Source organism: Carassius gibelio, chromosome B3 (assembly GCF_023724105.1).
Source record: "Carassius gibelio isolate Cgi1373 ecotype wild population from Czech Republic chromosome B3, carGib1.2-hapl.c, whole genome shotgun sequence".
NCBI lineage: Eukaryota > Metazoa > Chordata > Actinopteri > Cypriniformes > Cyprinidae > Carassius > Carassius gibelio.
The window spans coordinates 14989250-15003657 of NC_068398.1; the positions used below are offsets into that span (position 1 = coordinate 14989250).

Consider the following 14408-nt stretch of genomic DNA (forward strand, 5'->3'; position numbering starts at 1 on the left):
CGAGGACGTCGGCCCTCTGGCATCAACAACACACTGCCCTTCACTCAGTCACAGCCTGCTGTGCATACAGACAGCTGTGGTGCCCATATTATCACTACTCTGCTACCCTGTCAGACCTCGATTGCGGTTAGGGTTGTGCAAAGTTTGTGTTTGTTTTAGCCTTTGCTGGTTTACACCTACTAATAACAAGTGCACAATTCACACAGTCCCCAGCATGACAGATGGGCCAAACACTGCAGCACTGTATCAGCAAAGCAGTTTAACTCCCCAGACTATCTGGAGAAGGCAGCTACTTTGTTTGTGCACAGATCTGCATGCTTAAGAAGCCAAATTCTGTAAATCCCTGAAGCACAAGTTCAACTTGTGTGGCACAGGTTTACCTTCTTCAAGGAGCGACCACATTTACATATTAGCTACATATTTAGATTTTGAATTAACATATATAATGTACAGTATGTTAGATTTAATTCCTATTCGATATTTATTTAATTTCTATTTTAATCAAATCTTCATCTTAGCTGTAGATTTAGACATGGAGTTGATTTATTGGTTTATAAGATGTACGTTTTGATGTTTTATATTTATTTTTATACATTCGTGGTGTCAAAAAATAACAGTTAAATGAAGCATATTCTTAACTTTTTTACATTTGATGCAGTATTTATTAATTTATTTAAAGTGTCCCAATATTTTGACAGTATTTTGATAATGTTTTGGATGTTTGGATATAAATTGGCTTTACCTGGATTACAGTTGTTCACTAGCTATATGTGCAATAAAAAACTGCTTTGCCACTATAACAAACATTAGAAGACATTTACAAGTTTATCCACCTTGTCCAACATTTTTATCTGTCTTATAAAGTAACCCATTACCATTTGGTATAGGAAACCAGTGCAGACGATTCAGTGCCTGAGTGAACTGTTCAAATGAATCAAACTGAATCACGAACAATTGTAAAGTTTGACTGATTAAATCAAAAGAGTCATTAATTTGCAAAAAAAAAATTCTTTTTAATTTGGATTCTCAACCGCTGACAGAAAACACACATATTGACTGCCAAAATATCATTTGGAAGAATGATACTTATTTTTATGTTGACTGCAGTGAGCAACGAAGTTTAACTCCACAGACTATCTTGAGAAAGCAACTGCTTTGTGCACATATCTTTAGAAAATAAACACTTCTGATACTGAAATAGATGTGTTATTTTTTTTTTGTTACCTCTGCCTGAAATCCCTCCACTAAGATGGCCACCAGTAGGTTAAAGAGCACATAATTCCCAAAAGTCATCAGAGCCACAAAGTAAAGAGCTGCCCATGGCGTAGTGGAAGCCATTCCATTATAGAGGACCACGTTCCAGTCTTCCTGAGTCAGGATCTGAAATACAAACATAAGCAGTTTGAGAAACAGAAGAACACAGAGAACGGCTGAGCAAATACAAAATCTGTGATGTATCAATTACATGTGCAATAGTATAGTGTGTTTTTTTTTTACATGTAATTTCCTGCATCTGAATTATATAGTTGGGGACATAAATACAGAATTTGATGCCGTAGGTCCAATACTGTAAAAAACTATTCAAAGTTACTTACTGAAGTAAAAGTAATTGGCTGTCCCAGTCTAGCAATTAAGTCTTTTTCCAACTACAAAATAATGTTGTGATAATCTAATGAGAGTAGCTGCAGTACAGCATTATACAGATACAGTGCAGGTTCAGCTTAATCACAGGAAATAATGCACACAAAGGCCTTCCACTGCAGTCAGATGCATAGTAGCTACTATATAGCTCAAGATTTTGATATGGAGTTTATAGGTTTAAGGGATATAACAAATATGTATAATATCATAAATAATCCTAACCTGAGAGACATAAGCAGTTTAATTATTTATGGCCAGTGTTGGGGAGTAACTAGTTACATAACAGTGTTATGTAATTGGATTACGAAATAAAAGTAATCCATTACATTTACTGAGAATTTTATTTTAAATTAAATTCCAGCTACTTATATGATAATGATTACAAAGGAGGTTACATCTAAATGTTTTTTTTTTTTTTGTAAAGAGTAGGATATGTTAAATAATATTCATTTGTTGCTTAGCCTGTTTTGATGTGCACAATGTTTTTAAAGGCCATTTAGTAAAGTGATGCTATTTCGATGCTTTTGATTGGTTCTCTTGTTTGAATCTGCAGTGCACCACTTCTGTCAGTTATTCTATATCAGTCCACAACCTGTCTGAAAGCTGCTTAACTGATTAACAGTTTAAAACATTTGCTAGAAATTCAGATATGTAATCACAATGTAATCAGCTACATTAATAAAGTAACTAAAATAGTTACACAACTTAATACATTTTAAGTAGGGTAATTTATAATCTGTACCCTGTTACATTTCAACACTGTTTTGTAAATGCATGTTACTTACTTTTTTTTGTAATTATTCAAAACATTTACAAGCAATTTCTTAGTGAAAATTGTTTCTATAGCCTTTTTGTTTTTCAGTGTATGCATTGCCTAACCCCAGCACAGCCAGTACAGTCTCCCTTCTGACCTGAAACACAGTGACAATGGCCCACAGCAGGGAATCAAAGTTTTTCCTGTCTGGAATAGTGTCTCCATTCTCCGTTTTCAGGCTGAATTTGCATCCAAAGAGATGCATTCCAAGAATGCTGTATTGACAGTAAAAGAAAAATGCAATGTATAAACATTTGTGCTAATTCCAGAATTATGCTGATGACAAGACAACACATTTTTTACAAACACAGATTAATGTTGCAGAGTGTTTTCTAAAGTCAAGATTATGGTCTTGGTGACACTGCACACCAAGCTCGGTTTTCATTGGCTGAGTGAGTTGTGGGTGTGGTCTGCACCTGAATGTGAAGATGAAGAGCATGAGCAGCATGCAGAATGTAGCCACGTTGTCCATGGTCTTCATCAGGACCACCAGCTGTCTGCGCAGTGCAGGGAGGAAGCGCACCAGTTTGAGCACACGCAGGAGACGAAACGTCCTCAGCACTGACAGACCCCCATCCGCCTGCCCTATGATCTCCCACACGCTGTCACAGAAACACATGCTTATATGTAATTGCATTCCTATATATAATAGTTCGGATAAAATAAAAAGAATAATAACCTCAACAATGCTTACATATGTTTAAATGCATACAAAATAATTTCCCACTATCCTCCTTGTAGCTTATGGGTAGCTGATGCATAACATCCATTTTTTTTAATTACTAAAATTTTAGGTCATTTAAATATATTTTTTTGACAGTCCATATTTTTCATTTCATTATTGCAAAATATAATTTTATAAAGCATATTTTAAGCATACACTAAATATTTGGGGACAGATTTGTAATGATATTTCACATTACTGTTTTTACAGTATTATTATCCAAGTAAATCCAGCTTTGATTTATTTCAAAAACATTAAAAATGCACTGCATGTTTAGTAAGCTTAGTATTTTATTAAGTATTATATCAGATATAGACACATATAGATAAATAACATGTCTTACCTTATGACTACAATGATCCCATCAAAGATGTTGTAGGGGTTCTTGATGTAGCCAAAGATGCCGAAGGCCAGCAGTTTGAAGAGCATTTCGAGGACAAACATGCTAGTGAAGACGATGTTGCTAATCTCCAGAATGTTTGTCAGCTCCTCAGGCTGTGAGAGGAAACAGAGCCACACCTCATTACCTTCTGCAAGCCAAAGTCATGCCAAGATACTGCTGGGAATATAACATATGAGAGCCCTTAATCACTGACCCTCATAATGGCACCTTCACACACCTTTACTTTCACAACATCACATGAAACACCCGAGGGTGGGAATCAGACTACTGTATATAAACACAGAGATCTGCAGCACACTCGAATTATAAATGAACAGTTTATGTAACACAATACCTCTGGGCCAAATAATAAAGATTTTTTTTCAAGCAGTTACGATTGTTCATCTTCACACAAACCGCTCCAGGGCTGAGGTTAAACAAGCAAAATAAAACCCAAAGCATTATCAGCTCTTTTCTTTAGAGCAAAGCAATGCAGATCAATCAGACGGACATTACCTCTAAAACCTATCCATCATAAGCAGTTTCAGGACCAGGGAATTCGTTTCTTTACATTTGCTGATGCAGACTATACCAAGAACTGAAGAATTACTGCTACACGCTTCAGTTATTTAGCATAGTGCAAATCAATAAACACATTTTAAAGGAAGCACAATGATACTGTATGAGCCTCTTGCATCTGTTGTCCATTATAAGAGCAGAAACCCTCACCTGGATACTGCTCACATTAACACACGGTTATAAAATCAATACGTCAAACTGTTAGACAATCACCATCACTACTGGCAAGCGTCACTGTGTTAAACATGTCCGTCTAGAAAGATAAAACCAGTGTACATTATTTGAGCCTATATAGGGTTTCACTGCTCTTGTCTTATCAGTTCTTTTAAAGACACATGAACCTGCATTGGTGCATTAGATATCATTAAGTAGCCTAACAATTCAGTATTTCATAATGTTAATGTAATTTCTACATACACAAGTTGTATAAATGAACATGAATGTATTATTAACAAACGTGATTTAACAAAGAACTTTATTGTTAATTGTTACCAATGAAATATGTTTCTATTAAAATCGAAGCTATCTATACTTATCTCATATTTGAAACAAACCTTTGCCGGTATATAAACCACATATCCAGCAAATAACTGAGGTAAAACTGCACTGAGAGGTCACCACTAGGGGGCTCCACGGCCTCTGCTGTCTGCATTGATCTACATACATTAATCAACATACTTCATGAATATTTATATGCCACTTCCCCAGACTGCTTGTTACCCAGGAACAACAGATTAGTAAAAGAATAATGAAAACCCTTCATTATAGCCTCTTTTGGCTGCAATGTTAGATTAGACAAGAATTATCCGCCCTACGGGCATCAATCATTGGTTCTAAACAATTTTAGCATCATCAGTTTAATAGGCTATTTGTACATTGGTAATGAAAGAAAACAAGATAAACCAAACAAGAGAAACATGCTAGCAGTGTCAACATTAAACAGATGGTAGTCACATTTTCAGTGGGCAAACTTCCAGTTAAAGCTTACAATTTATCCAGCATATATACATAAACAGATGTGCTTGTGTGTGGTGTCCAACAGGTGGCTTTATGAATCATTATTCCAGCAGCGGACTCCACTTCAGGTGCCAAGATAGCTGAAGTGTGTTAACTGTAATATGGTTTGAAATAAAAATATGATGCTAATTTGCCAGAACAACTCTGAAGCGACAGATTCAAAAACATACCATGGGGCAAAAACATTGTTTAGTGTAATTTTCCTCAAAGTGAGACACATGCCATTGTGCAGTGCCATAGACTGAGCCCACTCGTGATGAATTCTAAACACATTCTTCCAGCCTGTGAATAATTTTTCCAAGAAAATGGCGCCTTTTTACAGAGAGGATTCGTGCATTTCTGTTTTAGAAAGTTATGATACTATGATACATCCTAACCAGACAATCTAGCTCATCTACAAACAAAAACAAATAGGGATAGTTCACAAACTAACAAACACACAAACATCCTCACAACCAAAAAACAAAAATTCTGTCATTATGTACTCACCATCATGTCATTTCAAATTTGCATGACTTTTTTTCTTTTTTTCCAAAGCTAAATGTGACATTATTTTGACCACTCTTCCACTATTAGAAATAAATGTTCTTTATTAGCATTAGAAACTTTAACATCCATGGAAAATTTTCCATTCCACAAAAGCTGCTTTATACTGGAAAAAAAGCACTTTAGATCAGTGGTTCCCAACATTTTTCAACTCGCGGCCCACACAACCAAACACATATGTTTGCGCGGCCCACTAATAACTTAGTACTCAGAAGCTAGATTTTAAACTATATTTATTGAATAAACTAGGGCTGTGCGATATGGACAAAAAAAAATAAAAAACTCGAGATTTTTTTGATCAATTTTGCAATTGTGCTTTTACAGTCATAAATGCATTCAGGATTAATTTGAAACATATTTCCAAAAGAAAACCAATCAGAGCTTTATCAAAAAGTTGTAACATCTCTAGAACAGACATAAGTCAAAATTATCACTATAGTGAAGATGTAAAAAAATGTATAGACTTGTGAAAAAAAAAAAAAAAAAAAAAAAAATCCTGTATACAGGGACTTTTTTTTCTTTTTTGCCATGCATTGTTCATAGAGCTCATTAATTGTAGCGGTGCCTCAGGTGTTTGCAGTGTGTATACAGTATGTGTATGCGGTCAGCAGTGAGAGCGCATAAATATAACGCGAAAGCACATTAAAATAATGCACGAGTGCGAATCTCTCTGTTCGCAGCAGATTTCCTTTGCTCTGTCACAAAACCGGTCGTGCTTGCTCAGATACACGCTGCTTTGCGAGGAGAGAGTGTGCACACTTAAAACGTGTCTCCTCTCACTTAAACTGCATCCTGTTCACTAACAAATTCACTCTATGCTCATGTGTTAGACATGAATTATTTTGGCACGTTTTTATTTCTAGCCTTTTACCGCAGTGAGAACGCTCTGATCCGTCAACATTGGCTCAGAAAAAAGGCGCATCACAGACAGTGTGTGAACCTGGAGTTAGGCATATGCGCACGCTCAAATCGTGATTTTAGGACGTTTTCTTTTAATCGCACAGCCCTAGAATGGACAGGAAATGAACAGAAAATAATTGGCGGCCCAGCTGCAATACCACTAGTGGGCCGCGGACCACAGGTTGAAAACCACTGCTTTAGATCATTTACATATTTAATAATTAAGAATTTGTTCACAAATCAGATTCTTGAAGTCACTGATTCAACAATACAGACACTGCGTATACGTAAATGTGTAAAAATGTTTCTTATACAAATCTATTATATGAGGTTAGTAGAGGAATATGGTGAATGGACTATTGTTATGATACTTTTATAGTGCTTTGTTAAGCCCTTTTAATTAGGTATGCATGATTAATATCGCCCGATATTTAATGCGAATCTTGTCAGAAAAGCCCGTTCTGTAATCAGCAGTAAAGCACTACATGTGCGTGATTTCATGTGGAGCAGCATTTACTATACAGAGCCGTTACAAGCTGTGCAAAATATGATCGTGGTTTTGCACAGCTTGTCAGTGAACAACAGCTCTGTATAGTAAATGCTGCTCCATGTGAAATCACGCACGTGTAGAGTTTTACAGAACTGACATTACTGACAAGATGCACATTAGATATCAGGCGATATTTATCGTGCATCCCTACTTTTCATGAGGGTGAGTAAATTATGACTCCGACTGAGTCATTTACACTACACACAAATCGAATATCCATCCCAGCTTTCCTGAACATGGTCTGTCTGAGTGCAAAGCTACAAATTCCCACTGCACATCAAGCACATTTGCTGGACAGACCAATGGAAAAGCAACGACAGTGAAAATGCATGTTGGGACACTGGGCTTTCAGTGGCTGCAACATGGCAGACTACAGGAAAGTGATGTTTGCAGAGAATGGCTGCACTTCTCCAGAGGGAGTCAGCCGTTGCCCCATTCCTCCATCGTATCCCATGATACATAACACACATCCCCCACTTCTTTATGAACCTCAGAACGCAGAGCAACTCAGAAAAGGCAAACGGAATGAAAAAGAACAACACCGTCTGTGACTTTCATGGCTATTTGAAATAATGTTAATCATTTTACAGCTCTAAAACTTTCAATGACCAGCACAATCCAAAGATAAACAAAGCATGATGTGTTTGATAAATACATGTATGATTTTGATGAGAATCTGAGTGAAGCTATACACAGATGTGCTTTGTAAATAAATGAGTATTTGATGCATAATGTGTCAATGAATGTCTATCTTACATACTGTTGTAAAGGGTCAACGCTTCTTTTACAGTGTTTAATCTTTGATGACTCTAGTGACATCAAGTTGAATTGCAATATTTTTGGGCAGCAAGACTGTATGGAGTGAATTTTGTGCCAATATTCATCAAACAAACTGACTTTCAAACAAACAAAAAGTGATTTGAAAATACAAAACTCTATATGGGATATATTTTGTGAAAAATGCACGCATTTGTGAGAAAATCAAGCCAAGTTTCCTTATAAAAAGGCAAATGAGTCTCACAATTGTAACACAATACATATATTTGTCCATATCTCTGCATTTTCCCTCAAACAGAGTTTTGTATTTGCAAATCACTTTGTGTTTGTTTAAAAGTCAAGTTTTTCTTTGCAAAGCAGATTGTGTTGTTTTTACAATATGCTGGATTTGTTTGATGAATATTGTGCACAAATTTAGCTCCATACGACTAGTCTTGAATCAAGTCATACTTTTTTATTTTTTTTCGAATTGTGAAATATAAACTCACTGTTGTGGGTTATAAAGTCAGTATTGCATGACTGTATTTTGAATTTTAAAAAAATTCAATCCACAACTGGACTTTCTAACTCACAATTGGAAGATATTTATCACACAATTCTGTTGTGCATTGTGAGAAAAAAAGTCCGAAATGCAAGACAAAAACCGGCATTTTCGAGAAAAAGTAAGAATTTTGAGTATTCTGACTTTATAACTCACAATTCTGACTTTATAACATGCAAATGCGAGTTTATCACAATTCTGAGTTAAAAAAAAGAATTGCAAGACATAAACCCGCAATCGCAAGAAAAAAACATCAGAATTATGAGATAAAAAGCAGCAATTATTTTTTTTTCAGTGGTGGAAACCGGTTTCCATACTACAGAATACATTATTCACTTGAAATTAGTTTATTATTCAGCTAAATTGATTAGACAAAATAAGACTGTGTTAACAAAAAGTCTAAGGGCTAAGGGTTTAACCAATTAATGAAGAGTGGAAACTAATGAAGTTTGGAACATTTTTGGTGATACATACAGCACTCTGGCAAAATAATTAACAATAAAAAAAACTATTTCCATTAAAAACTATCACTTTGCCATTGGTCACTGAAACAAACAGCCCAACCTTAAATTCACGCCATTGTTACAATGTTGTGCTGGTCGGGATGTTCAAACAAAGCAGAGACATGTTTTGTTTTGTGTTTACACCTTCTAGAGATCAGCCAACAAATGCCATACAAATGGCTTCAAAATACTTTTAGAAGGAGAACGGTACATCTCAATGCATTGATGTGTCAACTTCTCAAAAGTATTTCATGTGAGCTATTCAGCCTCAGAGGTAGTGAACATGTCTATAATTTATCAAGGTGAAATAACTGTATGTGTAGTGGAGACGTGTGTGTCTTCGGTGAAGGGGTGAACAGTGGCGTAGGCTCTGTGAAGTGACTTTGACTGATGCAGTAATGAAGACTGTCACTGGCCCCATGTAAATCCGATTAGGTGGCTGATTGACTCAAGAGTGCAGACTCTGCCGAGTGGCGGATCTTTCTCCCGCTATGCTAAAAGCATTCAGTATATAGATCAATGTAGCCAGATTTATCTCATTACTGTTATCCTCCCTCAATAAGTACTATGGAAACAGTGTATTCCAGTTGCTAGCAGTACTGAACAAACACCTACTGTACAGTATATGGATAAGCCTTGAACCATTTGATTTTAAGTAAATGGCAATTACTCTGTAAACAACCTGTCGATCACATTGTGCAAAGTATTAGCTAGAGGCAACATCTTGCAGTTACATTATTTTTTATTTATTTAGAGCATGTGGACTATGAAATCCTGTTTCCAAATCAGAGGAAACAATAAAAAAGAACCGAGAGAAACAAAGTCACAAATGTGAAATTTAAAGTTATATTGTCAAATATAAAGCATCATTTTGAGATAAAGTTATATTGTGAGATATAAAGCCACAATGGGAAATCATTTATTTTGCAATAACAAGAAATAAAGTCAAAATGTCAGTAAATACATTTTCAGTTGTGATATACTGTAAAAAGTTGCAATAACCTTTTTCGGTTTGCTCTGAAATGGAAACAGCTTTCCATAATGGACCGTATTTGTGTCATGGCGACAATTTCACATGAGAAACACATTTAGAGTAAATAAATATATAATGAAAGACTAGCAAACAAGCAAGCAGCATCACAAACAGATGCTTAAAACTATCAGACATACTAAAAAAACAACCATAACTCAAAAACACTGCTTACAGGAACTCTGCAAATCTTACCCACAGAAATTAAATTGACCACACAATCACAAGAAGTTCTTCCACCTATAAAGGTAGACTCACCTCAAAAGACACTTTACAGCTTCAATAATAACCATTTTACTGTAGAAGTTATGTTAATTATTTAAAACAGACCTAAGAATTTATATGCAAGGTTCCAAATCCCCAAATTACCATAACAAATGTCTGTTAACTCTTTTCACCTCTGCTTCTGAAATAAGGATTAAAAGATCCTAAAAGATCTTGGCTTAATTAGACAACATGAACTGCTCTTTAAAGTAACATAACGATTAAAGGTTTTCCTTCAGAAGCAGACGTGCTATCTAGGACCCACATTGGTATTCAATAAGCTAAAGAGCAACTAATCAATCATTTATAATCACACATAATTATATGTAGGATAAAGGGGTTGTTCAGATCTATTATTAGCGTACTTACCTCCAATTGTGAATATTGCTCTTTCAATGATGTAAAGTCAAGTGCACACTGCAAGGTGCAGCTGAACCGTATTTCTACCAGAGCTGCTAAACATTACTTTAACAACAATAGCTCTCCAAACGGTCTTTTAGCAAAGTTACAATATTTAATTTCACACAAGTACTACCCACAGTGGAGTTTTCAAATCTAGTGCAATTTACATTGAGCAGAAATGTTTTTTTTTGCTGGCCATGTTGAGCAAGTGTTTTTTTTTTTTTTACCTTTCCTGCCCATTTTCAAGTTGTCCCACCATAAAATATGCATCTGTGTCTGTGTGTGTGTCAAAAATACAGTTTTTTTTTATGGTAAAAATACATTTACAATTATATAAATGAATAACAGTAATTGACAAAAAAAATAATTTCCAAATGTTTAATTTAGCAGGCTTCTAGTCTACAGCTCAAAATTTATTAAAACAATTTACTGGAAACAATGAAATATAGGGCCAGATTTACTATCAGCTTGCGACAGTGCAAACCCTTATTTGGCATTAAAAATTACTGTTTTTTACTAAAGACATGAATCATCAGCTTGAATGATGAGCATGCGACCTGGATATAAAAAGGGCGCCTTGAAACCATGACAATATCCTTTTCGTCTTCAGGGACTGTTTTGTCTGATTTAAACATCTGCTTACAGCGAAAATGAAACGCACATCTAAGGCAAGTCCTAAAAGTTTTGTGAAATGTGTTGACCCGTGCCCAAGACATTTGTCGCCGGGTGACACTCACGAGATGTGTGTGTACTGTTTGGGTGAAGAGCACGCACAGGATGCTCTTGAGGGAGTGTCCTGTGCAAATTGTGAGCGTTTTCCTATGAGAACGCTCCGCTCTCGTCGGGCTCTCTTCTCGAGGGAAGAGAGTTCAGCGTCTGGTCCTCGCGGATCGGGTACTGCTCGTGCCGAGGCAGAGCGGCGACGCGCTTCATGGGGCTCCCAGATGGAGCTTGCTGACAGTCTCGAGAGGGGTGTTAACCTCTCGGACGCGTCATCGGCTGACGAGAGTGAGCTGCAGGTGGATGACGGAGACTTTTCTCCTACTAATACTGCAGTGAGTGCTCTTTGGGCCGGGCAAGAGATGGCTGAGGAGGATGATTTAGATCCTCAACCTCGTCAGCCATCCTGCCCCGTGTACGCAGAGTTGGTGGAAGTTATGGAGCACGCCACTGACAAACTTCAGTTGCCATGGCGGCGCGCTCAGGGAGAGATCGTTCGCGGTCGTTTGGATGATCGGTTTCTCCCTGAACATAGACCACCAGCTCAGCAGAGCCTTCCATTCCTTCCTGATCTCCATTCAGAGATCGAGAGGGCATGGAAGAAACCGTACTCTGCCCGTATTCATCAACATCAGCGGGGTTACTTCGCTGATGTTGAGGGGATTGGTGAGTACGGTTATGTGTCGATGCCGCCCGTTGACGAGACGTTTGCGAGATCTCGTTTCTGGGCGGGTGTCGACACTAAAAACTCAGACTCTGCCATCCAAGCCCCTTAAAACCACGGCTCGCTTGAATGGCAGAGCGTGAAGTGACTTTGACTGATGCAGTAATGAAGACTGTCACTGGCCCCATGTAAATCCGATTAGGTGGCTGATTGACTCAAGAGTGCAGACTCTGCCGAGTGGCTGATCTTTCTCCCGCTATGCTAAAAGCATTCAGTATATAGATCAATGTAGCCAGATTTATCTCATTACTGTTATCCTCCCTCAATAAGTACTATGGAAACAGTGTATTCCAGTTGCTAGCAGTACTGAACAAACACCTACTGTACAGTATATGGATAAGCCTTGAACCATTTGATTTTAAGTAAATGGCAATTACTCTGTAAACAACCTGTCTATCACATTGTGCAAAGTATTAGCTAGAGGCAACATCTTGCAGTTACATTATTTTTTATTTATTTAGAGCATGTGGACTATGAAATCCTGTTTCCAAATCAGAGTAAACAATAAAAAAGAGAGAGAGGGAGAGATCGTTCGCGGTCGTTTGGATGATCGGTTTCTCCCTGAACATAGACCACCAGCTCAGCAGAGCCTTCCATTCCTTCCTGATCTCCATTCAGAGATCGAGAGGGCATGGAAGAAACCGTACTCTGCCCGTATTCATCAACATCAGCGGGGTTACTTCGCTGATGTTGAGGGGATTGGTGAGTACGGTTATGTGTCGATGCCGCCCGTTGACGAGACGTTTGCGAGATCTCGTTTCTGGGCGGGTGTCGACACTAAAAACTCCGACTCTGCCATCCAAGCCCCTTAAAACCACGGCTCGCTTGAATGGCAGAGCGTACACGGCAGCAGGTCAGGCTGGTGCTGCCCTTCATACCATGGCAGTGCTCCAAGCCTACCAAGCTGACCTGCTGCAGGATCTCGACCAGGGGGCAGGGCTGTCCCCTGAGGCGGTGGCTGAGTTGCGCCGGACCACAGATTTGTCCCTCCGGGCCACTAAACAGACTGCTGCCGCGATCGGCCGATCGATGGCGGCGATGGTGGCCACAGAGAGGCATCTGTGGCTCAACTTGGCTGATATCGGGGAGAAAGAAAAATCCCTTCTCCTTGATTCACCAGTTTCGCCTGCTAAACTTTTTGGTGCTTCCGTTGAGGTGGTGGTTGGAAAGTTTAGGGAGGCGAAGGCGCACTCAGCTGCATTTAAGACCTGTAAACCGCTGAGATCCGGGCCCCAGCCCAGGCAGGCGGAGGACCTGGTCCGTCTTGGTCTGAGGACCGTAGGCAGGACCAGAGGTCTAGTGTCACCTCTCGTGCCCCCCCTCCATGGAGGAGTAGGACACAGAGGAGGCGAGCCTCCCGCAAAAAGAGGGACTTAAGGGAGGTCATTCAGCACAAGCACTGCAACGCTCAGCGGAAGTAGGGTTTGATCTCCTTGGAGGGCCTTTTCTACCAGCCCTCTCCCTCTTTTTGACTCCCCAGGCGTTTACGTTACACCAGCCCTGGGGATGTGCCTTATGATGAGAACTATGTTCTGATGGCCTGCCGTAGCAACTGGTTGATGTGAGCGCCTCTTTTAGGCATGTAAAAGTGGTGGACCCCAGATTAATTGAGAACTCTCGGCGAGTCTTCACTCTGCACGCCGCAGGTGAACTTTTTGGTTTGTTAAATTCTGTGTGTATAACTAACACTGATTGTATTTCTCTACAGACCTTGTTCCCTGTATAGACCTAGGGGGTCATTCTTAGAGGAGCAATTAAAGTATGGACTTTAGGGCCCTGAAGCCTCCCCCAGTTGGTGGCTAGAACGAATTAGGAAGAAGCTCAAAGAAGATTTGGCTTCTGTGCTGAGTATGTGATGGCCTTCCTGTCATAACATTTTATATGCGTGGTGGGCCACCGCTCATTTCTGTTTAGCCTCAGGGCTATTAGTCACCCAGGGGTAAAGTAGTTGGTCTTCCTAAAAAAAAGCTGGCCTAGGCTATGCTAGGGATGTTGGAGGTGTGTTGCTAAGTATAGCTGCCACATTCATTATGTGTTAGGCTTCCTCCCCTAGATTTCAGCCTCCTCCATTAAATGGGAGTTGTTGGCCAAGGCCCGCCCCTTTCTCTGCATTCAGGGGTGATAGATTAATGCAGGGTGGTAGCTGAGGTAGGATCAGTCTGGCAGGGTTAGGCCATCTTTCGCCCTACAAAATGACAGTTTTTCAGACCCTACCGAACAGAGATGTTTGGGCCTCTAGAGCTGGCTCCACTCAGCCCGTTGAGCTAATCTCTCGACCGATGGGTTGAAGTGGG

The 14408-nt window shown here is 38.9% G+C and overlaps 1 protein-coding gene across 1 annotated transcript in view; it reads right to left on the reverse strand.

The window, feature by feature from the left end:
• Window positions 1–14408, reverse strand: part of cacna1ha (calcium channel, voltage-dependent, T type, alpha 1H subunit a) — a 56570-nt gene that overhangs the window by 21035 nt on the left and 21127 nt on the right. The window contains exons 9-12 of the mRNA XM_052552775.1: window positions 3523–3674; window positions 2872–3057; window positions 2553–2670; window positions 1225–1380 (exon numbers count right to left, since the gene is read on the reverse strand). Of these exons, the coding sequence (XP_052408735.1) occupies window positions 1225–1380; window positions 2553–2670; window positions 2872–3057; window positions 3523–3674 (612 nt within the window). The remainder of the gene's footprint in view (window positions 1–1224; window positions 1381–2552; window positions 2671–2871; window positions 3058–3522; window positions 3675–14408) is intronic.